The sequence below is a fragment of the Hirundo rustica genome, chromosome 2 (assembly GCF_015227805.2).
Source record: "Hirundo rustica isolate bHirRus1 chromosome 2, bHirRus1.pri.v3, whole genome shotgun sequence".
In the NCBI taxonomy this organism is placed as follows: domain Eukaryota; kingdom Metazoa; phylum Chordata; class Aves; order Passeriformes; family Hirundinidae; genus Hirundo; species Hirundo rustica.
The window spans coordinates 92,554,338-92,579,752 of NC_053451.1; the positions used below are offsets into that span (position 1 = coordinate 92,554,338).

General features: G+C 37.5%; 1 protein-coding gene across 5 annotated transcripts; it reads left to right on the plus strand.

Moving 5' to 3' along the window:
- On the plus strand, positions 1-25,353 carry DCUN1D2 (defective in cullin neddylation 1 domain containing 2). Of its 5 annotated transcripts, XM_040054876.2 has the most exons (8): positions 369-495; positions 874-1,114; positions 2,435-2,651; positions 5,749-5,917; positions 8,386-8,516; positions 19,999-20,081; positions 21,393-21,489; positions 22,145-25,329. In XM_040054876.2, exons 2-8 carry the CDS (start codon positions 1,052-1,054, stop codon positions 22,222-22,224), a joined length of 840 nt encoding a protein of 279 aa, XP_039910810.1. In that variant the 5' UTR covers positions 369-495; positions 874-1,051; the 3' UTR covers positions 22,225-25,329. The 5 variants fall into 5 exon arrangements, with proteins under 5 accessions (XP_039910813.1, XP_039910817.1, XP_039910810.1 ...); XM_040054879.2 differs by lacking the exons at positions 369-495; positions 874-1,114 and adding an exon at positions 1-52 and having other exon boundaries at positions 22,145-25,353; XM_040054883.2 differs by lacking the exon at positions 874-1,114 and having other exon boundaries at positions 331-495.
- The last annotated feature ends 62 nt before the right edge of the window (positions 25,354-25,415 follow it).

Sequence of the window (25,415 nt, forward strand, 5' to 3'; positions counted from 1 at the left end):
GCGGGAGGCGGCGCCGGGCGGTGAAGTTGGTGGGAGCGCCGGTGATAAAATGGTAGGTTGTGCGAGCCGGGGGGGAGGGGAGGTGGCGAAACGGGGGAGGGGGAGCCTCGGACAACCCCCAGGCAACCCCCGGGCTGGCGAGCCGAGCACCCCCGCACCTCCCGCAGCGCTGAGTCCCGCTGTCCTGCCCGCGGAGGCGCCGGGCGGGGAGGACGAGCGGCGCGGGGACACGGGGACGCGCACCCCCCGTGCGGAGTCGCTCTCCCGCCTCCGCCGGGCCGGGAGCGGGGAAGGTCACCGGGGGCGGCGGGGGAAGGGAGGGGGCCGGGCCCCGCCGCGGGTATTTCGAGCGCAGGCAGCCGGCGCGGCGCGTACCTTTCCCTTTTTTGGGATCGGGGCTGGCGGGGCAGGTCACCGGAGTTGCGAGTCCCTCGCTCCCACCGGCCCCTTCCCCGCCGCGGGACGCGGCAGGTGCAGCCTGAGGCGCTGGGAAAGGTGCGGTACAAATTCCCTTGCTGGGTCTGGGTGGCGGGCTCGGCCGGGGCTGTTTTGGGAAGGAAGGGTTCTCCCGGTGCCTCTGCAGCGGCTTCAGCGCTTCCCTGGGGTGTGCGGTGCAGTGCCATCAGCGCTGGGACAGGGCTCCAGGAACGTGACTGAGCTGTGCGTGGATGCGGGGTGCGCGTCCTCGTTCGGGTGCCACCAGCGGGGGGTCACGCTGCGGACAGCAGCTCCAGAGCCCCAGGGACGGTGCGCGGCCGCCGCTCCCGCCGCAGGGCACTGGCGGTAGGAGCCGTGCTACGTGGCAGGGTAGTGGGCTGGAGAGTGGTGTGTGTTTCTTACCGCTTCAAATAATTCAGGGTTTCGTTTCGCTAGATATTAAGCTAGAAAATATGCCTGGCGATAACTAGGCTTGAAAGAGGATGTGGGGCTTGCTTTGGCGTTGTTGGCAGAGTCCTCTGTTTTGAAGTCATTATCGCTAAGTTTGTTGCCCAGAAGAAGTTTATGTAACTTGGGAAGATCTAGGTGCAGAGACTCCCATAGATAAACCTTCATGAAAATTTGGAGGCAGGCTGGAACTTGCAGCCAAAGGATTATTGGTTATTTACTTACCAAGGTATGCAGTAGTTATATTTTGCACATTTTTCCTCCCACTGTACGCGTTTCTTGTATAAAATGAAACCCAGCACGTTTCTTCTTATATTAGATTGAAAAATCTTGTAGGAAATACCAAAATCCTTATCTTGTTTACGTGATGTGTTTCTTGTCTCAGGACCATCTATAGTCAAGATGTCCATGTGGGTACAAGAGATAAAAATTAAACTGAAAGATGGTCCCGTGTTTACCGCTCACTAGATCAGGATTCAGTTCTCTTTTAAGGAACCTGTAACTTTTCCGGTATACCTGATGATTTAAGCTGCAGTGGGGAATTGATTCAAATTTGTCAGCTTAATTGTTGGCCCAGAACATGTGTTAAGTATGGTTTAACAAAATTGGAAAGTACAGAATATAATAAAAAACATTGTTTGATTTAAGCTATCTCCTTCTGGTTCCAACTTCATGTAAGGAATAATGTTAAAATATGTTACTAGCAAATCTTCTCCCTGTAAAATGCCCATTCCTACCTCTGGGGTGTTCCAGATGTTTAGGGATATTGTCTCAATATGGTTGCTACAGTTGGGAGGAACATCATATTAGTTCTTGTAGACCACTGCAATAGGCTTTTTTGTTGTTTACTGTATTAGTAGTATAAGCATATTTTTCAAAGTTTAATTAAAGGTTTAGATGACATTTACAGCCATCTTAGAGTTTCATTGTAACGTTCAGTAGCTTCCAATATGTCCACTTCATCTATTTTATTTTTGTCTTATGTCGGCAATATTTTATAACATAATTGTATGAGAAATGCTTCTGCCTTTTTCAGCTGATGACTTAGAATGATTAAATTTTGCATTGTTAATTGTTGCTAAGAAAATATTAGGAAAACTCTTGTATATTTTTTCTCCATATATGAAGGACTTATACAGAATTTGAGAATCTGTAAGTTGCAGCTTTTTAATTTCTTTTTTTTATAACCACTAGGCATATCTTTCAGAAGATAACCATATTGTAAAATGACGAAACTTGTGTTTACTGCTGTTACAGACCAGAAAAAACGTCAGCATATGTGAGCAATACAGCAGAAATACAAGTTTGTTGCTGACAGACTATGTGCTGCTAAAAATGTATATATAGATGCTGTCATTTCAATTTTCAGAAGAAAATGCTGTCTGTTTAACTGCAGAAGAACAAGGCTTTGTCTTCCTGTAATTCTGAAGTGAAAGTTGTCATCAACAAGAAAACTAAAACCTTTAAAAGATAGGCATTAGTAGTAGAATGCTGAAACAAACTTCTGGATTAGCTTCATTGGCTTTCCTGCTTCTTTTGCATCCCAAAGCATAAGCTTAAATCATCCCAGAAGGACAAGGTCCGCCAGTTTATGGCATTTACCCAGGCTGGTGAAAGGACTGCTATATACTGCTTAACACAGAATGAATGGAAACTAGAAGTGGCAACAGACAACTACTTCCAGAATCCAGACTTGTACTGCAAAGAATCCATGAAAAATTCAGTAGACAAGAAGAAATTAGAACAATTGTATAATCGATACAAAGGTAAGGTTTAGTTTTCTGGGGAGTTTTTGGTTGGTGGGCTTGTGGGTTTTTTGTTGTTGTTGTGGATTTTGTTTTGATTTTATTCTAAATTATATTGTGTGAGGAGTTTTTGTGCTTTTCCCTCTACCATTTTTAAGGAGTTTTAAGTAAAGCTTGTTGGCATTTGCTTCTCGATACATGTTTATAGTAATAATATATGAATGAAAAAGGGTTTTAAATTCTCTTAATGATCTGTACTGGTGTAGAGATTTCTGTAGACTTTAAAAGTAGAAAATTAAACCAATAGTGAGGAAGAAGTGCAAGCTGTCAAATACTGTAGCAAAATTTATTATGGAACTTAGGTGATTTTTTTTTTTTTTTTTTTTTTTTTTTTTTTTTTTTTTTCCCCAGTAGCTGCTCTTAAATGTGTATGATGATCTTTCCGTGGCAAATAATACATATTGTTCTTATGCTAACATTTGGGAGAATTAATTCTGTTCAAAGACAGTAATATTTCTATACATTAAAATAAAAAATGTTTCAGATAACATTACAGTTAGGAGCGTGACAAAACAGGTAAGAAAACTAAAAAACCAGAAACTGCGTCCTTTATTAAATTCCTTCATGCTGGCGTATTACAGCAAAAGTGATGTGCCTTTTCAGAGAGGCTTAGAGGGAAAACCACAGGAAAGTGGACTAAAGGCAGAGTTGCTTCTTTTCCAAGTTTCATTTTACATCATTGTTTAAAAAAAAAAAGAAAGAAAAGCTAGGCATTTAAAGGTAATGATGTGTGATCCAGGTGACAGCGCTTGCTGAACTGTGGCCATGTGCCATGAGCATGCATTGCTCACGCTGGAGCAGTGCAGGCTGGAATCGCTGCTAGCTCCTCTTGAAATCCATACATCGTGTGTTTGGAAACATGAACCCTTAACCATTATTCAGCTAGGATTTTATCTGCTTTTCTAGTTGAAATATATGGCACGCTTTGTGTACACTTTACCCTTTTTTTACATTACTGTTTCTGCCATTTTTGTTCTTCTTTACATAAGCTGTTCTATTTTAAGTGTAGGAATTCTTTAATACTTCAATATTGTGTGGTAATGAATTGTGTAGGGACAAAGAGGCAGCACTGCTATATAATTTCTTTGTAAAAACAAAAGCCCAGAGATAGCTTAGAGAACCATATTTTGTTTTATATTTGCCTATGTGCATATTTATATAAATATATATATATTTTTGAATCTTTTGTCTGCTCCTTGAATGTCAGTCTTGGAGATTGCTGGGTCAAAAAAATATATTCAGTTCCATGAATGCTGTTAAGAATATCTAAAATGGAAGAAGATTATCACAAATATTATTTGTATTTATAGATTTCTAGCAGTGGCAAAACTGCACTATCTGACTTTTGTGAAAGCAAGTCTGGCCAATTTACGTCAGTGTTTCAGTTAGCAGCACACCTTTGCAGTTCTGGCACTTAAACGCTGACGCTGTAAACTTTAAAAACTTTCACAAGGTTTGACAGAAGACTATAAAAGTTTTGTTTAGACACCTTTCCTTGATTCATATCTGGCTTAAACCTGAGTCACTGGCCCTTCAACAGTAAGGGATTCCTTCGTTCTACAAAGCCTATAGGTTAGTGCACTATACTTGAAACCCGAAAGGTTGTGGGTTTTTGGAGGGTTTTTTGGGGGTTTGTTGTTGTTGTTGTTTGTTTTTTGTTTGGTGTTTTTGTTTGTTTGTTTTGTTTTGATTTTTTTGGGTTTTTTTTCCCCCTTAGTTTTCCTATCTCTTTATCTGGCAACTCTGTCCAAACAAGAATTGCATTTTTGTTACTGGTTGCCTGGATGATGTGAAATATGATAGGGGTGAAAAGTCCTTGTTGAAATCCACCGGAATTTTTCCACTGATTTCAAGATGGTGCACATCTCGCCTTCAGTTTTTCAATTGCTCCCCAAATATACAATATGTTTTACATGTCTTAGAACTAGCTGAATAGATATATTTACTTGTTATTTGGGATCAAAGGTCCCTGAATTAGGTGTAATTCTTGGTTTAATAGATGTAAGTCTGTTTGCCAAATCTCTGGAATTTACAATTTCTTTCACTGTAGTGTTGGCTGGAAAAGTAAGAAATCTTAGCTTAAGAATTAAAATAAAAATTCAAAAGGTTTTATCTTGATTTTTTTTTAAATCAGTTTATTGGATCAGGACTTAAAAATAGCATGGTTGAAAATGGTAGCAGTTTAAGAAGCTTGTATTAAATGTACTCAAGAGATGGTTTTCTGCATAGCCCAACTTATGATATTGAAATGTTTTAGTCTCAGACTTTGAAAACTAGAGGTGTGGGTTTATCTTTTGTTTTCAATTGTTTTTCTTCTCCAGTTATCTAAGTTACTGTTCAGAGGGTTGGTTGTTTGGGGGCTTTTTCAAGTTCTGTTACAGAATTATTATAAGGCGTCTACTGACATTCAAAAAGCTACTACTGGGGAAATACTATGTTTCACTTCTACTAAATTGCATTAATTAGCTTAAGATTCTTTTATGCTAAGGCATTGTTTGAACAATGTTTTGGTGATTTCCCTGGCTTGTAATTAAACCCCTAAAATGTTTGACTGTGGTCTTTAAGTAGATACAGTAGATACCATTTGTCACTATCAGGGGGAAAAAAAAAATAAATCTGAGGTCTAATGTGGTAGGTGTGTTTTTGTTGGACTTGGTGTTGGGTTGCTTTTTTTTTTGTTAAGCTTAATACATGCTGACCAATATAAATATGTTGCACATTTTGATGTGTTTATCACTCTTACTGTTTCTGAATGTAGGCAGCATCTCCTGAGTTAATTCAAGCAGTTCATAGAGGATTGTGGAAGGAAAACAAAATTATTTAGTTGATGTTAGCAGATAACTTCAATTGCAAATCAATTTCTCTATAAGTTTACAGAATACTTATTCTGTTTACTGATTCTCTTTTAAAAAGATCTAGACTTCAAGTGAAAACATTTGTGAAGGCTATGAAAAAAATGAATACCTGTATTATGCAGCACATCAGAGCTGTCACATGAGTATTTGTCAATATGTTTTGTAGATAATTATAATTCTCCTCTTTGTATTTTGAAATGCAGACCCACAAGATGAAAATAAAATTGGCATTGATGGGATTCAGCAGTTCTGTGATGATTTAAGCCTGGACCCAGCCAGTATCAGTGTTCTGGTTGTTGCATGGAAATTCAGGGCAGCTACGCAGTGTGAATTCAGTAAAAAGGAATTTGTTGATGGCATGACAGAGTTGGGGTAAGTATCCATTTCTGCATAGTTTAGAATGTAAGGCCCAAACCGTGTCTCTGTTCAAAGCATTTTCAGTTGAATTGCACAAAGCTTTAAAAAGCTGTTGAGGCTAGTGCCAAGGTTAAGAGGTGCTAAATGTCTGTAGTGTCTTGTCTTCCTTGAATTGGTGCTTTACTGCAAAGCCCTAATGACCACAGCAGGGAGAAGCAAAATAATTTCTACCTGTACAGCAAGGGAGTCAGATGGATGATTCACATATCGTTTTATGCAGTTCATAGTAAGCATATGCATCTTTGTGTTAAGGATTTGAGTTGGACCTCCTGCCGTTAAAAACTGAAAGTCACTGGAGGTGTATGAAGGGGGGAAAGAGTCAGCGTTGAAGCAGAAAAGCAATAGAACAGAAAAGAGCCTTCAATTCTTTACCTTGCCTCCAGCAAATGGACCCATCTTTCTTTTTGTCTGTTTTACCATACTTTCCTCTCTTTTATACTAGATACTTCATTTGTACAAAATATCTATGAGGAATTGAAATAAAAATGAGGGTATTGGTAGTAGAAAAGATTGGTCCAACTGTGATGTACCTGATCAAAATTTCCTTCCTGAATTATGGAGCTATTCTGGATAATAAACTTTGAACATTGCCTCTGTTTACCAGTAAAGTCAAGCATTTATCATCATAAAATAATATTTTGTGTATAATTTTTCCTTGAAGAGGAGCAGCATTTCCAATATTTAGAGATGTCAAATGATGCTTTTTAACAGATTGCATTAAATGGGTGGATAAATATGGTTTATTACTTACTTGTTCCTGGTTTTTTGTAGCTAAAAAATTCCATTTGCTCTTACAATGGCACCTTGTCAATACATTTCTGAGACCAGCTTTTAGGAAATGTGGTGGTTGTTTCTTGAGTGGAGATTGTAGCAGTCTGATGGTACTGACCTCATCAGTTACTGATTTCCTTTTAAGCTTTCCTTTTTAAGAAGTTGTGGTGAAATAGCTTTTGATACCATCTGAAGTTCACTGATTTATTTTGTCCCATTGGGTAGCTTTGGGTAGAAATTACAAGAATAGCTATGATTTTCTAACCATGGACAGAAATGAAGTGCTTGTGCTATTATTTTAACGGTTGCCAGCATTATCTTTTTTTCGTAAAAGGTTTTACTAAACCATCTGTTCTTGGAACAGCAACTGTTCTTGGGAGCATAATATGGCTGTGCCTGCTTGCCCCAGCACTTACTGAGAATTCAAAATGATTTTGTTACATTCTTGGAGGCACAGTGTCTGTGGATTTTAGCAATGAACACAAGTGAGCAATCAAATGGAAAAAAATTCCCTGAGGCTTAGATCACATAGCATCTTCAGGATGCATGTGGAAAAGTGTATTTGTTGACTAGATCAAGTCCCAGTGAAGCTGAGCTTCTCACTTGAAGACTGTTGGCAGGATTCATCCTTTTCTCCACCAGGTACTGCTGGAGGCCAGAAAGGTACTTGATTTTATCTGTGCCATGCAAGACAGTTAAAACTACATTTGCATTTTATGGATGTTGTTAGTTACCCATCCTTTAATAGAATTTTTCTTGAATCTTTAGAATAAATACAGACATTTAACTAGAGAGAGCTTTCAAATACACAGTGTTAGTGGGGATAGATGCTTCTTTTGAAACCTGTTTGCTTCACTTTGAGTTTCTAGGTACAATTCAAAATATTGATAATGTCCTGTAAACATTGAATATTCATTTGACGCCTCGTTATGGCAGAAGCACTTTCCCTCTTAAAAGTGTGTCTTGTCAGCTCAGATGTTTTCACTGAAAATGCTTTGGTGGTGTTCTTCAGGGATGCATTTCTGTCAGAATTTCAGGAACTTGATTGTGTCTTAGTTTACCTGTGCCAGGCTGTTAAATAGTTTGCCAGCCTTCAAGCTATCATTCAAGGCTCATTTTATTCCTCGGTTTTATTCTCAAGTGTTCTATGATGGGGACAGAATGACTGCAAATAATAGTTCATTTAGCTGGAAAGTCCTCAGATGTTAAGATGAACTGTAAAAATGTAGTGTAAAGCTGTTTATTCAAGGAGAGCGGGGAATAAGCAGCGTCTGTCTAGATTAAAGCAAAATGTCACATGCTTGTGTTACAGCATCTGTCTCGGGGGAAGGAATAGCAGAGTTCCGTGAGATTTGGCTGTTCTTTAGGAACAGAATAGCATCTGTTCAGAAATTCATAAAGAGATAGAAAAGAAGTTAAACCACTGAATCCTGTTTGCATTCTATAGCTAATGGATGCCTGTATACAATGTTCCACTTAAAATTCTTTAGTAAAGGCACATGAGCATTTACGGTTTTCAGAATGCTGTCCACAAAGATAATCTGTTTTTGTCTCAAGTACTGTTTTGCTCTTAAACTAAACCATAAAAAAGGTGGGGGGAAAGTAGGAAGAAATTTTAAGTATATGCAAATAATGTAATCTCTCTTGAACAGGTGTGACACCACAGAAAAGCTAAAAGCTCTATTGCCAAGACTGGAACAAGAGCTAAAGGATCCAGCAAAGTTCAAAGATTTTTATCAGTTTACTTTTAACTTTGCTAAAAATCCTGGACAAAAAGGTCTAGGTAAGTAGAAGAAAAATGAGAAAATGTCTGCAGTTGGTGAAGTCTTCCAAATGTTTCCAGTACTACAGTATTCTCATTGGCAATTTTATAGTAAATTCATTATTAATTTCTTTCACTGACTTCTCTTTCCCATCTTCTTTCATTTAATCTCTTCTTAATGTCCCCTTGGTCAGATAATTTAATGGGGTTCTCTGCCAGTATTGACATTCTCTCGCCTCTTGTCAAAAGAAATTCCTGCAGTTCTTTGAGACCTATCAAATTTCTTTTTGAAAAATTACTGAGCTAGTGAGCTCTGTGTGTTAAGAGCAACTGAAACAAGATGCGTCTATATCAGCTCAGGAAGAGGGAGAAAGCTGGGCAAAAGTTACTGTTCTTCTTAAAATTTTTAGTTTTAGCTTAGTTTTTTTGTAAAGTTTAGAAAAAGGGTATTATGGACTTGGCTTAAAACTAGCGAGTAAAAACAAGCATATATAATTAAACTATTATTCTTCATGAAGTTTGAGATTTATCCCAATCCATGCCTTGTATTGCTGGAGTAAAACTGATACGTTATTTAAATTCCATTTTTTTTCTTCAAATCAAAAATCTTTAGTTTGTGAATAGATTAAAGAAATAGTGAGGTGAAGTCCATTCTTTTCAAGTTTATGTCCACTTTCAGAGGATACTGTGTAGGAAGAAATTAATGTTTTGTATATAGAATAGCACTGTACCATCATCCCTATTCTTTGTGGTGCATGTGAGAGGACAAACCCCTTTTTTAGGGTTTGGGGTTTTTTTCTTTTTGAGCATAGCCACTTTAAATCTGTGTCTAAGTTAACTTGGAAAGTTGATAAATGCTTTTCTCAAGAGCTGTTGGGAAAGCAGAATATCAATTTAGACCTCAAACAGGTGTGCCTGTTCAATAAACTCTTGTCTTTCCTGCTGTCGTTTTGTTGTTGTTGGGTTTTTTGGGGTTTGTTGTTGGTTGTTTTTTTTATTAAACTATGGACAACTTTTAGCCAGTTTATATTTTTCTTCATTTTTTTTTTCAGCAGTTTTATTTTTCATTTAATCTTTCACTCTCTCATGGCTCATGTGCCACTTTTACTGACACAAAAATGAAGAAGTCTTGTAGTGGCTCCGTGAGGTTGGTTAGAATGCTAGTCCCTCAGCTAGTCTTCATTAACAAAGCTTAGTACTTTCAAATTGCAGGAAAGGTAAGTCAGTTACAGCTGAGGTTGGGATTTATGGGATACCTAAAGAAGTATTACAAATAGCTTTGTGTTGTAATTGTGTCGTTCCAACATGAAACTCATGAGCTTGGGCAGTACGTTTCAAAAGCTTTTCACCTAAGCCTGTATGAACAGTGAGGAGGGGAGGCAGCCCAGCCCAGATTTGGAACTGAATGTGCTGCTTGTTTGACATGAGGAGGAAACTGACTTGTTTTCCATTATTTCTTTTTATTCAGTATTGGGGGTCCTTTCATCTGTAAGTCTGTCTTCTCTGTTGTGTACGAAAGATGTTTTATTGCCAGAAAGTACCAATGTTCCTTCTTGCACTATGAGTTGAACTATTAACAGGAGAAAGGAAGAAGTGCAAAAAATTGAAGTAAAACTTAAAACTGTGGGATGAATTGATGGGAACTGTTGCTGATTTCAGTTTTCTGGAATCAATTTATTATTGATTTCAATAATATTTACAGTCTCTTAATTTCTAGTACTTAGTTCTTACATGGCGGTATACCGGTGGCATTGGTCATCAGACTTTTTCTGGTCTTGCTAAGATGATTCTAGATAGTAAAGAAATATAAACAGATGCCACTTTTCTTACTTCAGTGGAGATACCCCATATTTCTTTGATCACCATAGGTTGAGTAGAAAGACTATTGAGCAAACACATGGACTAATGTGACATTTTTGAGTGAGTGAGGCCAGTGGTAACTTACCCAAATAAAGATGAGCACTGTATAGGTTTGGAGTGGGAATCTTTACAGGGATTAACAGTCATAGTGGAGTAAAGAGGTGAAGGGAAAAAAGTAAGTTTACAGGTAGGTGCTTGTAATAATAACAGAAGGAAGCAGTATGTTGTGTAACCAGGGAAGAAAATCCTGTTATTTTACTGGAGTGCCTGTATGAGCTGAGCATTCTACTTGCTTCAGCTATATTTAATACAGATTTAAATTTTTGGGTTTTATTAGTTTTGTTTTTTTATTATTTCACATCCTCTTCTCTGTATACATTTACATATTTTCTCTTGTGAGAGTGAGAAACTGTCCATCTTGTACCCTGTCTCCAGAGTTGTTCAGTATTTGTGTCCAATGACTGTGTGGCCTATTGTCAAGGAGATGTAGGAATTGATACCAGCCATGTACAGAGTCTGTTGCTGTCTTATTCATTTTGGAGCCTTTACTTTGATTAAGTCCAGATAGTTAAACAGAATGAATAATTAGATTTGTTACCATCTGAGCTGTTAGAAATCTCTGCCTAGCCCTGTCCAGGTCATCTTACAGTGATGACCATTCCTCCTTACCCACATGCACATATGATGACATTCAGTCAGTATGGGATGCTTCTTAGCTCCTGCCCAAGCTGCTTGCCTTAAAGTCTTTCTGGTGAATTGTAACTTGGAGGAAACTCAGAGGTATGTAAGTTTGTGTCAAGTAAAGGATAAAAGTGAATGGTTTGAATTAATGAAGTGAAAATAATCTAGAAATTCTTTCCTAATTTTCAGTTGCAGAATATTTTAATGTGGTTTTTCTGAAGTATTCAGACTAGTGCTTTTTCTTATTAGGCTGGGAGCTTAAATCACCAAGCCTGGTAATTGTACTCATTGATTAGAGGACTGATCTGAAGGCTAAAAGAATATTATTTGATTCTTGGATATGCACATGACCTATTGTGCTGGCTTGAAGGCAAAACCAGTGAGATACTCCAAGTCAGAAAAAACAATTTAATAGGAAAGAAAAAAAAGGTAAAATAAAATAAAACAAAACACATGCAATAGTACAAAAGATCACTGACAGAGTCAGAATACAACCTGACACTGTGGTGGTAGCCATCCAGATGAAGTGGTCTTGTTGAAGCAGTGTTCCCGTAGAAAGGTCTGGTAGACCTTGTCCTCTGGGAATCCAGTGGGTAAGGCTGCCTGTGCTGTCCCAAATGCCGGATTATATCCAGGTGGGAATGCTTGGCTCCTCCCCCTGGGTGGAGCATCTCACAATGGGCTGATATCATTTTATCAGTCTTGTAATGGGTCCTTGATTGCCCATTAAACAGAGATAGCTCCTGGAGGGAGTTATCTCTGAGTCATGCAGCAGGGCATTGATGGGCCATTAACAGAAGGTAGTCCAGAGGGAGGGGGCAAAAGAAACACTGCCTAACCTAGTTTCAACAGCTCATGTAGATGGTGATAGAATACATACTTTGGGCACATCTTACATTGTAACCTAGGACACCTATAAATGTGCCTATTTGAAAACTAAACCAGTTTAACATAGTGACATACAAGGAATCCATATTCTTAGCAGATTGTTAATAGAAACCTTTTATAAAAGAGCACGTAATTAAACTCCTTCTGTTGGGTCCTTCAGGCTAAGTGCTAGGACATCTTTTTTTTAACAGAAATAACTCTTGAGACTAGAGCTTACCAGAAATGTGCCTGTGATAGACAGACTTACACAATGTTTTTTCTTTTTTTTTTTTTTTTTCTTGTTTATCTTAGCATATTGAAGCTATAAGAAATGAGTGAAATATCTCTAAAATGTTCAAGTAGCAGTGCTTTGGTTATGAGTCATGTTCATTGCTCCATCATTTCAGATTACTTTTTTAAAAATCTGTATCTGCTGTTTTAAGAAGCGATATGCAACACTTATTACTTTATTTATTGTCCTCTCTCCTTTGAAAAACACCAGAAAAGAGTGATTTATGAGTTCCTTTTTAATATGCTAGGTGGTCTTTAAATTTAAAAGGTAAAGAAATATTTATATAGTGTATTCCCTTGTGCTAAACAGAATCAACATCCACCTAAACCAGTTCCTCCATACACTTTTCTAACCAAATGCTCTGTGGTATGCTACAATATGTACTGAATTGCCTTTTCAGTTTTGATAGGTATTAATAAAATTTGAGATCTGATTTGTACTGGTCCTCTGGCTTAACAAGTTTGAGAGCCATTGCCTTCACAAAATAGAATCTTAAATTTTTCATGGCAGGTTCCATACATTTTTGTCCATGTTTCCTTAAACCTATCATTAGATTCTCTTTTTTCTTTTTCTAGCATATAACTTAAATCTTTTTTTCTGAATTTTCCAATTTAATACTTTAACTAGCCAAAGTAAATACACAGAATGCATTTCCTTAGAGTGAGTGACGACTTCTTACATAGTTGGCAATTACGTGTGTGTCTTCACTTAGTCTCTGGACTGAGTAACCCAACGACCCTGATAAATTTTCTCCCCTAGCTCTCTGATACTGGAATTTTGTCTTCCGACTCTCATTTCCTTTGCAATGAAATTGATCTAATTTTCTCTTGTCATGTAGTACCCAAACAAGCCAGATACCTTCCGTGTGTCTTAGATATTTTGCTTCTTGTTTTGCATCCTTTCGAGTTTGCTTAAGTTTGATACTCTTTGCAGTTTGTTTTACTGTTGGGTTTCTGCAGCACTGCAATGTACCCAGTTAAGTCTGATCTGATATTTCAGCAGTTGATTACTCCCACTAGCACTGTGACTTTGCATTTCTCTTTGATGAAATCTTCCTTATTTACTGCCAAGTGATTTTCTACTTTGTCCAAATAATTTTGAATCCTAATCCTTCTATCATGTTAGACTTTTTTGAGGTTTTGTCTAGGTTGCATATTTAACAGAAGTTTTCTTTGTTATATCATCTGAGTTACTGAAGTATTGGGCAGTGTTAGATACGGGACCGACCCACTTGGATGAGTTACTTTCTCCCAGTTTGGCAGGGAGAGCTTGAGGTTCTTCCAGAATTCTTTGACCTTTATGAAGTTTCAAACACGGTAGGAAGCAATTTGAGATTGCTTCAGCATACGGAGGTGAATTTCACTGGATCTGGCTTCACTTTGGGCAGCAGTGCTTGAAGACTGATTTTCTAAAAGTTTTTTCTGAAATAACTGTCAGTTTTCATTGAATCTTTTTGCTTGGAACAGAGCTTGGAAAAAAAAAAAAAAATCTCTGTGTGTTCCAGGCTTTCTGGAGTTATTATCATCAGCAGGTCACAGTATCTTTTATCACACCAGCTGCCATTTGTAAGGTGGGGAGGTGGAGAGCACAGAAACCCTTCTTAGAAATTTTTTTGGTGATAGAGAAACTTTGATAATACCTCACACAGCTGTCTTTTTGTAATTCAGAGGGGATTTTGCTCCAGGAAAAGGGTCTTGGAGGGTAGGAGTGGGTGAGTAGTTTTGTGTTTTCTTTATTTTTGGAAAAGCCTATCTTCCCTTGCTTTTTAATTTCTTCTTCTCCAGTTCCCCTCAAAACCAATGCAAGAAATTCTGCCATTATGTAATTAGACGGGAAAAATTCTCTCCAATATACTAAGTTACATCTGTTCTGTCATTCCCTAAAATAGACACAGAATTCGGTACACCGATACTCATTCCTAGAAATAGGACTGCCTTTTATAGGAGTCTCTTTTCCACAGTTCATGTGGTGACAGTTGGGAGTTTTTATTTCTCTTTGTATCTGCAGGACTTCTGTCACTATAGTCTCATCCAGCTCGAATGCTCACAATGACTTTTATTAGCTCAGCCTTACCAAGTAGAATGCTCCAGTCTGGACACTTGCTGTTTGAAGAAGTGACAGTACTAGCAGTCCCCCAGGGTGATATCTTGTGTAAGGAGTGAGATACAGGAGGCAAAAGCTCAGTGCATAAGCTCTGCCATGATGATCTTGAAGCAGAAAATGATGTTCTGATTAATGCTGCTCAGCACCCAACTGTCGAGTGTCTTTCAAATACATCTGAATAGATTTGATCATTATCAAAGAAGACAATGGATGCTTATAACTGTTAAGACTGACTCTCTAAGTGGTGGACAGAATTAAGGAAAAAAAAACCAGCTAAGTTTCAACACAGCAGTGCCATCTCAATGGCTGCATGTTGGACCTGGAGTACATAATATATAGATTTTTTTAAACTTGATTTGCATTTTGTCTCTATATTTTGGAGGTGCAGTTTATCAAGTAATCTGGTTTGCCAGGAGACATTACAACTAAGTATTATGGATAACTGTGATTCTGTCTTTAATCTGCTTTCTCATGTTCTTACTATTGTATATAGTACAATAAATCTTTAAGTTTTGCATGGTGTGGATTTGGAGAGGTTTATCTTGCCTTCTGCTCCCAAGGTTCAGCTTTTCTACTGCAGTCTGAGTGAAATTTTGTATCTAGCTCTTGTTGGTAAGTGTGTTAAAGAATAGGATTATAGGTCTTTTGTCATGCTGTCTACAGAGCAGTTCAGATTTCTGTGGGCACTTTCAAGCTCAAAAACGAGGTCTTAGCTCTGTCTCTGGGGTTTTCTGGGTTTTTGTGGTTTTTTGGGTTTTTTGTTTGTTTTGTTGTTTTTTTTTCATTTTTTGAACCTGATACTTGCTGTGATTCTCTTACTGGGTCTCGCTTTGAGCCCAAAAAAACATGCTCAGGAGTTTATTACAGTTTGTTTCAGCCCCAGGGAGGAACTTAATGCATTCTTTCATGGTCTTCACCTTCCAAAATGGAAACGAAAAGCTGATTTGGTCCTTCATCACTTCTTTGTGATCCCTTCGTCTGCTTGCTGGCTCAAAAGGTTGTGCTTCCTTCTCTCTGCCAGTTGCCTGGGATCAAGCAAGAGATGAAAGATGAGGAGGGCATTCAGACTTGAATCAAATATTCCCTCAAGACCAGAAGAATGACTATCTTTGCATCCGGTATGTGGACTTCAAGGAGGTTTCCTCTCCTATAAGCAGATGAGTATAATATACTCTTTTTAATTGAAGCAACATCAACTTTGGCTTTTATCATAGCAGTATCTCAAGATTCTTTGAAGAGATCTTTAGACATTAGGGAAGGATATTTTTTCTTTCTATTTTGTTTCCTTTTTTTTTATGCCCACCCTCCCCCCAGCCTAGTTATCAAGGTGTCCTCCCCTTTCAGTGAAGAATTAGATTCATAGGCAATCTGTAGGAGTGAGTGCATGGAAGAAGTTGAGTGTGGTCTGTAAATGAATTTTACATTTATTTTGAAAGAGGTCAGTGAATGCTGTATTTTAGGTGTTCCAGTGACCTTGGTTTGTGTGTATGGTTCTTGCTTTATTTTTGTTCACATTTTCCATGTTGAAAATGCCAGCAGTTTAAGAGAAGCTTGGTATAGAAGAGGTGCTCTGATCAGTAAAAATGTGGCATAACTGCCAGTTCTACTAATGCCTCATTGATTCTTTTACTCCTGTTTGGACCTTGTTTGGGAAATGTATATCCAGTCAACTTTAAGTCATCTGTTGTAGTTTATCTGAATGGTACGTGGAGAGACTTGCAAAGACAAAAGGATTTTTGAACTGGCTATGATCAAGTTCATTAAGATCCTCTCAAATGGGTGTTCAGATAGCCATCTCTTAAGTCTTACTTGCATTCCAAAGCAGTCCATCTGTTTTTGTGCTTAAGGTGATAAACAGATAAACGTGAAAGGTTCTGCAGGGAATCAGGCTGCTTCAGCATGGCAGATGCTGGGACAGAGCCAGTGAGCACAGCCAGGCCCTGCTGGATTCCTGCAGTGCTCCTCTGAAGTCCATGTGCTGTGCTTTGCTATTCCTCCTGTCCACCACAGGCACTTAAGCCTGATGCTGTGCGTTATCTGTCCCCTAAGTCAGGGCACTGGGAAGCTCTTTGCTTACGTCTTGGCAGAGGTGAGTGCATCCAGCTCAGCTAGATCCCGGGTTTAGCCATGATATGTATTTGTATCACCTCCTTTACTCATTTTTTTCTCTTCTGCCTATCTTCTGTGGGGGAGCTTCCAGTTGCAACTACAGGCTGTTTTGCTCTAAGCTTTTGGCAATTCAATTAAGTATTTTTAGGTTTAATTCTCATGGTATATTCTTGTTATTTTCCTGATTAGGAAAGTAGAAAGTAATTCTTGTGTCTGTGTTTTTAGCAATTTGGAGGCCAAAGAAGACTCTTTAAAATCATTCAGAAATGAAGAAACTAGGAGTTTATTAACTCACTGAGACTTGCAGCTATTCACTTGATGCTTGTTGGTCAGGCAGGTATAATAGTCCTGTTGTTGAGACAGATTGGCATCAGTTTCCATTGTTCTTACCTGTGCATCAGTTTCAACAGTGTTGAAAAGCTACATTAGTAGTTCAGGTGAATTAATGATAATATTCTATCCATTTCAAACATGAGTGTACTAACAGGTCTTGTTTGGCAGCTATGTAATAATGATTTTTTTCCTTTCTTAACAAGATCAACATTTGATCAAATCTTAAAAGTAGATATAGCCTGTATTTCTCATTCGGCATTAATTGTGCTGTTTGTTACCACTTCAAGCTTTCTGTTCAATCAGGATAGAAGAGGCTGAGGGGTTTTTTTTAAAGCAGATTTAGAATGAGGTTAAGGTTTGAGGATAGAACATACTGCATACAAAATACTGTTTCTGGTTGAAAAAAACTGATTGTTTAAGTCTCCATGATATATAACTCTCATTAGATATTGACACTGAAAATATTTTTGGGTTGAAAGGAAAGCTCAAACTATATAATGTACAGTGATGGTATATGATGTGGTATTTTTATGATGGTCTTTAGCCATTTAGTTTTATTTAGTTTTATGCTTTGGATATGAACGTGGATGTTAGCAGTGAAGTTTCTTTTAAACTGATCATTGTCTAAGTGTTTTCAGAGATCCATGCATCTGTCTTTTTCTGTTTATAAAACTTATATTATTGGTCTGTCATGTGGGTAGCATATATTTTGGTATAAAAAACCCAGCTTATTTTATAGTCGTAGTTTGATTCTTATTGTAATGATGCCTTCATATCTACACAGCATTGAAAGAGTTATTCCTAAGACTTCATGAGGAATTTTTGCCTTGTAAAAGCATCTTCCTGTGGGGATGCAGAACTCTAATGCCATAAGGGCTTTTCTCTTTTTTTAATATCTGTCTGTGCAGCACTAATTGTAACAGATCCACAGCATTAATGTTTATTGATACTACTGTCAGCATGCTAATGTAGAATTTGAACTCTGTAACCAGGTCTTCCTTTTGAAGCACAAAAATCCTTTTTTTTGTCCACTGGTGCCAAATTTTTCAACCTAGATAGGGAATTGTCTTCAAACAGAAGTGTAGGAATATCCCCTGAGATTGTGGCAAACCTGAAGGCCTAATTTTCTCATGTACTTTAAAACTGCATAAACTGGCACCACTACCAAAAGTGATAGTCCCATCTAGTCCATGTGTTCAAATAACACTTGTGTTAGTTGATGGCTTTGTGGGATTACAGTGAACCAGGTGAGATTGGATTTTTTTTCTCCACTTTAGCAAATTTTACTGAGATAAGAACTTTCCTCCTTGTGCCAACCGGGAAGAGCAGCTCCAGTGTGCACCTGTTTCATCCACTACAGAGCGGCATCCTCAGTGGGATATGCATTTCTCATATGTTACAGCAAATAACTCCCATGTCTTTGTGCACGGGAAGTCATTGGCAGACACATGTACACGGTGTCTCTCAAGTGTCAGCTTAAGACAGTATTTCACATGCATTGTGTTAAATAAAATTTTGCAATAATCAAGTTCACCTTAACATAATACTGACTTTGACAAAAACCAAGCAAGTGTTCTCTCTTCTTTCCCTTTTACCTCTTCTTTTGTGCCACTTTTAATCATCTTTGTTTCCCTACCTATACTTTCTTCCTTTTTCCAAGGAATATTTCCATCAGAAGTATAAACTTTTCAAGGTACTACTTCTTCAAAATGCATTTTGCTTGAAGTTGTCACGTGGTAGATTGCAAGATTTGCTTGGAGATGTTGAGTCTTCATAAAGAAGCCTGAGTGAGTGGGATCAAAGCCAGCTACTTCACAGTGAAGTTTAGAAACTGTTAAGATTTTTTAAGTTTCTCCTTTTTCATTCTTTTTGCTTTTCATTTGGGATAACAGAGAAGAATAATTAATCTGCATATCTAAGCAGCAAGTAATGCTATTAATTTCTCTTTTTTTACTTTTTTTTTGTGAAAAATGAGCATAGTGGCATAGACAGGAAGAACTGAAGAAGTTTATTAGAGCATAATTCAAGTTTTGTACTGAAGAGCAGTGATCATAGTAGGACAAACACCGGCAGCACTGTCCATGTGTAGATAGGTTGAGGCATTTTGTGTTTCTCTCCATCTTTAACTGCTGCACTTCATCCAGGCCCCAGCCCTGTTGAAACAGGGACTCTAGGGCTTGGCTGTGTTAAAATTTGGAACATCTCTTTCAGATGTGAAGCTTGATTTCAGGTGACAGAGTGTCCTTTGGTTTGTAGCATGATATTTACAGTTTCAAAAACCATTCTTCCTTCTTGTGTAGGTGCAGGTTGAGCTTCTGTTTCATGTGCTATCACAGTACTTTCTCTTAAGCTTCATGTTCTTTTTACACTTCCTTTATACCGAAAGCACAAGCTGAAATATTTCTGTGATTTAAGAAAGACTGTGCCTTATTTTATGGTTGCCCAGTAGTAACCATGTACTTAGTGCTGTTACCTGCAGGAGCAAGCACCAAAGACGGTGGGTATGGTGAGCTGCTGAGGATGAAAACAGGCCTTGGAGGAAACATCCTTTCTACCCTTAAGCTGCATCTAATGTTGCTTCTGCCTTTCTGCTGGAAGATGTGGCAGTGCTGCGTCTTCCTTGAACCCTGCTCTCAGATCACTGGTCATGATGCAGAATTAGGGCTGACTTCTTGGACTCGTATTTTCAGTACTGGGTGTAGGTGTTTGTCTATTGAATGATGCCAGAAGGAGAGAATTATTGCTGTAAGGAGGTCTGTAGAATCATAACACCACAAACAAATTACTTTTTTCATCCCTTGATGTCCTTAAATTCCCTTCAAAGTCAAGTGTGTCCAAAATGTGATAAATTAAGAGGAGTTGACATCTGTGGATTTAAATGTTTGTTTCTATCAATATTTGTACGTTTGTGCACGTGTGTATATATTTTTCGGTTTTGATTTGGAGAGAAATTTATCATTAAGTATTCTGTTCTGTTTCTGGAGATTGAAAGTAGCTTTAATCTGGCACTGGTGGATGTTGACAAAAATGTTTTATTGACTTTGATGTTAAACACAAAACTTACACTGTTACTGATTGTCTTCTACCTTTTGGGTCAGGGAGAGTAGAAAACAATTCCTTATAGTTTTTTTAGTGACTTTAAAGGAGTGTTATTTATTTGTGTCATAATATACTAGATGTAGCTTTAATAGTTTAACCAGAAGGGGTTTATTGCTTATAATGTGCTGCAATATTTACATGTTGCTTTATCTCTTGCAGATCTGGAAATGGCGATTGCATACTGGAATTTAGTCTTGTCAGGAAGGTTTAAATTTTTAGATCTTTGGAATAAATTTTTGTTGGTAAGTATGTATTTTATTCCTTACTGCCTATCGTATTCCACAATAATCTGGCTTTTGCTGGCTGTGTGCTTCCAGTATGAAAAAGATGGCATTTCTCTATATTTCTTCCAACTTTTTCCTTTTTGAAAACCGATATAAAATCGTCTCAAATCAAGCCAAATTAAATCTTCTTTTGATGATCTTCCAATTTAGAAGAATGCAAAAAGATGCAGCAAAGGGATAGAGTGTTCTGCTTAATCCTGTGTCCTCCTACTTAGGAAAGTCCCTCCATGAAAGGAAGCCATGATGGTAGATGGAACTGGTGCCGCTGGTTTTTCAATACAGCCGTGATTATTGTCAACCATGTATTTTACCGTACTCTGCCTTTTGCAGTACTAATGCGTAAACTGGGTCTTTTTAAGTCAGTCATACCAGAATTTAACATGAAGAGACTTTCCATTTTCAACAAAATTTCTTGCCTGAATAATCACGTTGACTAATTTTTTAGCTAATAGTTGTGAACTAATCTTGGCAGTTTTCTTATTACTAGTGCAAATCTGTGGGCAGTGGAGTAAAGGTAAATAAATGAAACCTTAGAAATTCAAAAATATTCTTGTAAAAGACCCGATTCAGTCATCTATATTTCTACATTTGCATGTCTATATAACTACAAAAAATGACGTTATATAATATATAATTTATCTTGATTTTCTTCTTCATTTTATCTTTTTATCTGCAGTTTAGGAGAAATAAAAAGTCTTTCTGCATTTTTGTCCCCAAGTGCTTAATAGGGAAGGTGTACACTTTTTGAAATATTTTTCTGTAGTTTTTTTTCTAAATGTTTTGGCAGTATATTTATTTGAATCACCAAATGATCACCAGTTTCATCAGGAGGGCTTCTGAAAACATTTCATGTTTTAACTGCCTTAATACACTTTAGAACATCCAAATTTGTAGATGTAACTGAAGAAAAATCTGCGAGTTACAATCTGGTATTAAAGTGTGTTACTTTAGAAGAAGTATTTAACCTGAATGTTTAGTTGAGAAAAATATTTAAAATATTTCAATCTAAGAAAGAAGCAAGCTGGAACTCTTTCAGATGGTTGGGGGGCATTTTTTGGTGGGGTTTTTTTGTTGTGGTTGGTTGGTTGGTTTTTTGTTTTGGTTTGGTGGTTTTTTTGTTGTTGTTGTGGGGGGGGTTGTTTGTTTTTGGTTTTTTTTATGATAAAGAAATGTTTGTAATAGGTATAATTCTGTATATATTAATATAAAATACTGCTGTGGAATTTGAAAGTAGTTTGAACCGGACAGTACTGTTATTACTCTGTACAGGAACATCATAAAAGATCAATTCCAAAAGATACTTGGAATCTTTTGTTAGATTTTGGAAATATGATTGCGGATGATATGTCCAACTATGATGAAGAAGGTAAGCAGTACCTGAATATCTTCAAAAATTGGCCCAGCAGAATTAAAATACTGCTATAAATGAACAAGAGAACATGTTGTTACCTCGTGTCCTAATTTGTTTACCCTTAAAGTTTCAGCTGCCAATACAGTGTCATACTTATTGCCAAAATAGTAGTGATAAGAAGGTTGACTGGTTTGCTGTAATTTGAAAACAGAAGTAAAGATGCAGTCACACCATGATAGAGCACATTATTTGAATGTTACACGCTACAGACCTCTGAGTGGAACAACGTTTTTGTACAACATTTTTGCCACCCTAAATGCAGTTTACTCTCTGTTACTAATTCTGTTTTGGAATGTGTGCAGAAATAAGTCCTAAGATATGAACGGCTATAATAAGAATGTCATGGTTTTGCTATCAGCTTGTGTTTATATTTGTAGTTTGGAGTTCTATGTTTTAAATACATTTTGGTCTTAAGAACTATTGCTGCGAGAAGAGATTCATATGTGGAATTTATTAGTTAGGTGTGGGGTTTTTTTCAAGTATTTTATCATGTGCCTGTTAAAGCTAGACTAGGCCAGAAATGTCAAGATGAACTTCTAACCTTTTGTATTTATAGACTACACCAGTTTATTACTGATAATCATAGGCTAATTTCTCCATCTCTCTGTAGGAGCATGGCCTGTTCTAATAGATGATTTTGTGGAATATGCACGACCAGTAGTCACAGGAGGAAAACATAAAACTTCCTAACCCCGGATTTGTCGTTATGGACTAAATGAACTGCACTGGGTAATGAGGATTTGTGAGCTGATAACTGCACCTTGGTGCTGCTTTCAGTGATGACGTTCTGCAGACAAAACTGAAATTCCTCCTTTCTGCCTAAAGAAAATTATGACTGACGTGTGGACACTTCAAGAACAAACTCAGACGATCCAAGCTATTTGTAGGCTATTGGCTTCAATTATTGTACTGGTTGTATCATATAGGATGTAGATTTTGCATGATTTTATACCTTGGAGAAGTTTAACTAGAGCTCATTTTATTAAAGTTTTGACAGCACAGCATGCCATTCAGTTCATAATCCAAAGTGAACACCAGCAGTTACATAAAGAAAAATGTATTATATTGTATTTATGTTAAAAGCAGTATTTGTGGTATATAAATTAAATCCATAAATAAAACTTATGCAGTATGTTGTATTTTTATAAAAGTTACTTCTGTGGATCTGTCTTAATACAGAATTGTAAAAAGAACCCAAACAATTGAACATATGCTTTTTTTTGTTTTTAATTTATTACCAAAATTTTAAATTTGTATTTTCACATCCTAGATGTATATGGTGATTACATGCAGCCTTTTGCTTTCTCCCAATGAATTTGACTTCCTAATTTTTCTTCTTGAAGTGCTTGGACATGTAACAAAATAGCATTGCTGAGGATAGGCTTCTGCTCTATGCTGTGTTGCAACTCCAGCTTTTTTTTTAGTAACCATTTTAAAGTAGATATTATACAACCAAAGATGTGTTTCTAATTCATGTTTAATTGTCATAATTCAGTTAGTCTCCAATTATGTGTTTTATTTATTTTTAATAAGGAAGCGATGGAATATGGATTTTATTTGTAGCTTGAAACATATCATAAATTCTAGCTAAATGCACCATAGCTGTAAATTCATTTCCTGGCCCTTCTCACAGAAAATAGATCTGAATAAGCCCAAAGACTTATCTAGTTGGCTTTCATGGTGGAGAAATAGGGGTAAAGAGACTTTATATTAATGATTATAAGTATTCATGCCTGAGGATGTGTTGTGCATTCAACTGTATTTATTTAAGGGGAGAAAAAAGCAAACTAATGCAGTATCATTGATCTCAGAGCTGGGGACATTGGACCAGTTTTCACCAAATCGGAATTTGTTCAGTCACTTGTTCTTCCCCTTTTGCCAGCCACTGATTATGAAGTGCACAAAGGTGTCAGTCTTCTGTTTCTCACCAGTGTCTTCCGCTGTCTAAGCACAAAAAAGTTCTACCAGAAACTATTCAACATGTCTTCGCACAGGGCTCTTGCAAATGCTACCTCATCAAAATGAGTTTGTCATAGCCACTGTAAAAGTTTGTTAAAATGAAGAGTTGCTAAAGAGTATGTACAGCTATGATCAATATATTTTCTGTATCTAAGGCTGAATACATGCAAGAATTTTGGAGAAAATAGTGCATTAAGTTATATAAATTATATCTGTTTGGATAGTTGAAGTGTTGCATGACAGCAGACTATTTTATTTTGTAGTTGCCAGGTATAAAAGCTTACAATATTCTCTTAAACTCTAATATTTAGAGTTTCATACAAGTAGTCAGCTTTCATTGTGTCAACACAGCCTGCCAGGACAAGTGTACATGCTGCGTACAGAGACTGCCTTCATTCTTCCACTTGATAGAATTTCAGTTGTGCATGATGTTTAAAAAGAAGGACAAGGGAAAATTTGAACAAATGAGTGATTTTTCTCTTAGCAGGAGCCCAGTAAGCAAGTTACAAATTCCCTGTGAGAGATTTGTTATGAATATTTGTCCTTTTTTTGTGTGAGTGTCAGCCCTGGCCCAACAGCCGCCAGGTGTCAGCGTCTGAGCCCACTGCTGCCTGGTGCTCCTGTGCAGAGTTACCCACTGAGGTTATGCCCAGTTACTGCTTTCTCACTTCATCTTTTTAGAAGGGCATTTGTGTGCATAACTCCAAGTAAGTACTCTACAGAAGCCAGCAGAGAGCTAGAAGTAGTTAGGCTCTTTTTACTGTGTTTGTTTTGGGAAGGTGGCAGAGATAAATCAAGCCATTTCTGTATCTGTCCCTCAGGCTTTGCAGAATGTGTAACATCTTACAGCATCAAGTGCATTCATCTAGCCAGAAGCAGTGGAATGCTTGTTACTCACACAATTGCCACTTAAAGTATATAGATAAAATATAACTGATGAGAAGTAGCCTAATCAGTTGGTATGTGATGTAAATGAATTTTCATAGCAATAGAGCTTGTGAAACATTTGCTCATGATGAGAGCTCCATCAGATCATTCTGATGAACTTCTACCTTTTAAAATAAATAGGGCATAAAAAATGCATGTGGGTTGAGGGGTTTTTTCCTTGTTAATCTGAGCAAAGAAGGAAGGTGCTTAGCCCAGGATTCAGTGTGTGTATATATATGTATACACACATTTACTCTTAAACTCATTCCTGGGATGACCCTTCAGGTGTGACAGCTTCCAGCAGAGGAAGACTGGCCAAAATGCTCCAAAGCTGATCCTTGTCAACCAGTTTTTGAGGTTTTCTACGCTTTTTCTTTTGTTCTTCCTGGTCTTCTATCCATTTTAAACCACGTGTGATTTTTACATTCCCATACATAAATAGCATGAAATAACACCTTCACACTTGAACTGTCATAAAAAATGCAAATAAACTGCTTTCACCTTACAAGTTTCTTATGTATTTTAATCATTTGCTGCTGTCCACAGTTCGACTTTACAGGGTACTCTGACTTCCATTTTAAGTAAGCTGATACAGTGGTAACACCTAGGCTGCTCAATTTATAATCCTAAATGGTACAGATGTCTTCAAGTTGTTCAGTGCATACAGTATTACCTCACAGATAAGCTGTATGTATTTTTAAACTTGGTGCCAAGTTGTTTGGTTTGAAACTGAGCCATAGGATTTGTACTTGCCAGTTCTAAATTTAAATGTAATTTATCATGTGTGTCATGCCAAGGAGAGCAAACCTGAAGGCATCTGCTCATTCAATGCACCTGGGAGATTTGCTGCTGAGTAAGCTGTATGTGTATGTATATTTTTTGGCAATGGAAAAAGGAATAAATGGACTGTCAAAGGATTGAAGTCAGTCACGTGAAATGTCTGTATGGTTCTTGTCAGTTTTCTGGTTTGGAAGTCTTGGTCTAGTGGGAGGTTG

What these genes read in the sequence shown, in the direction of transcription:
- DCUN1D2 (XM_040054876.2), top strand. Translation starts at nt 1,052, where the DNA reads ATGAAAATTTGGAGGCAGGCTGGAACTTGCAGCCAAAGGATTATTGGT. An exon ending in TTGGTTATTTACTTACCAAG is followed by an intron (nt 1,115 to 2,434) that starts GTATGCAGTAGT and finishes TGCATCCCAAAG; the next exon opens with CATAAGCTTAAATCATCCCA. An exon ending in TCCTGGACAAAAAGGTCTAG is followed by an intron (nt 8,517 to 19,998) that starts GTAAGTAGAAGA and finishes TATCTCTTGCAG; the next exon opens with ATCTGGAAATGGCGATTGCA.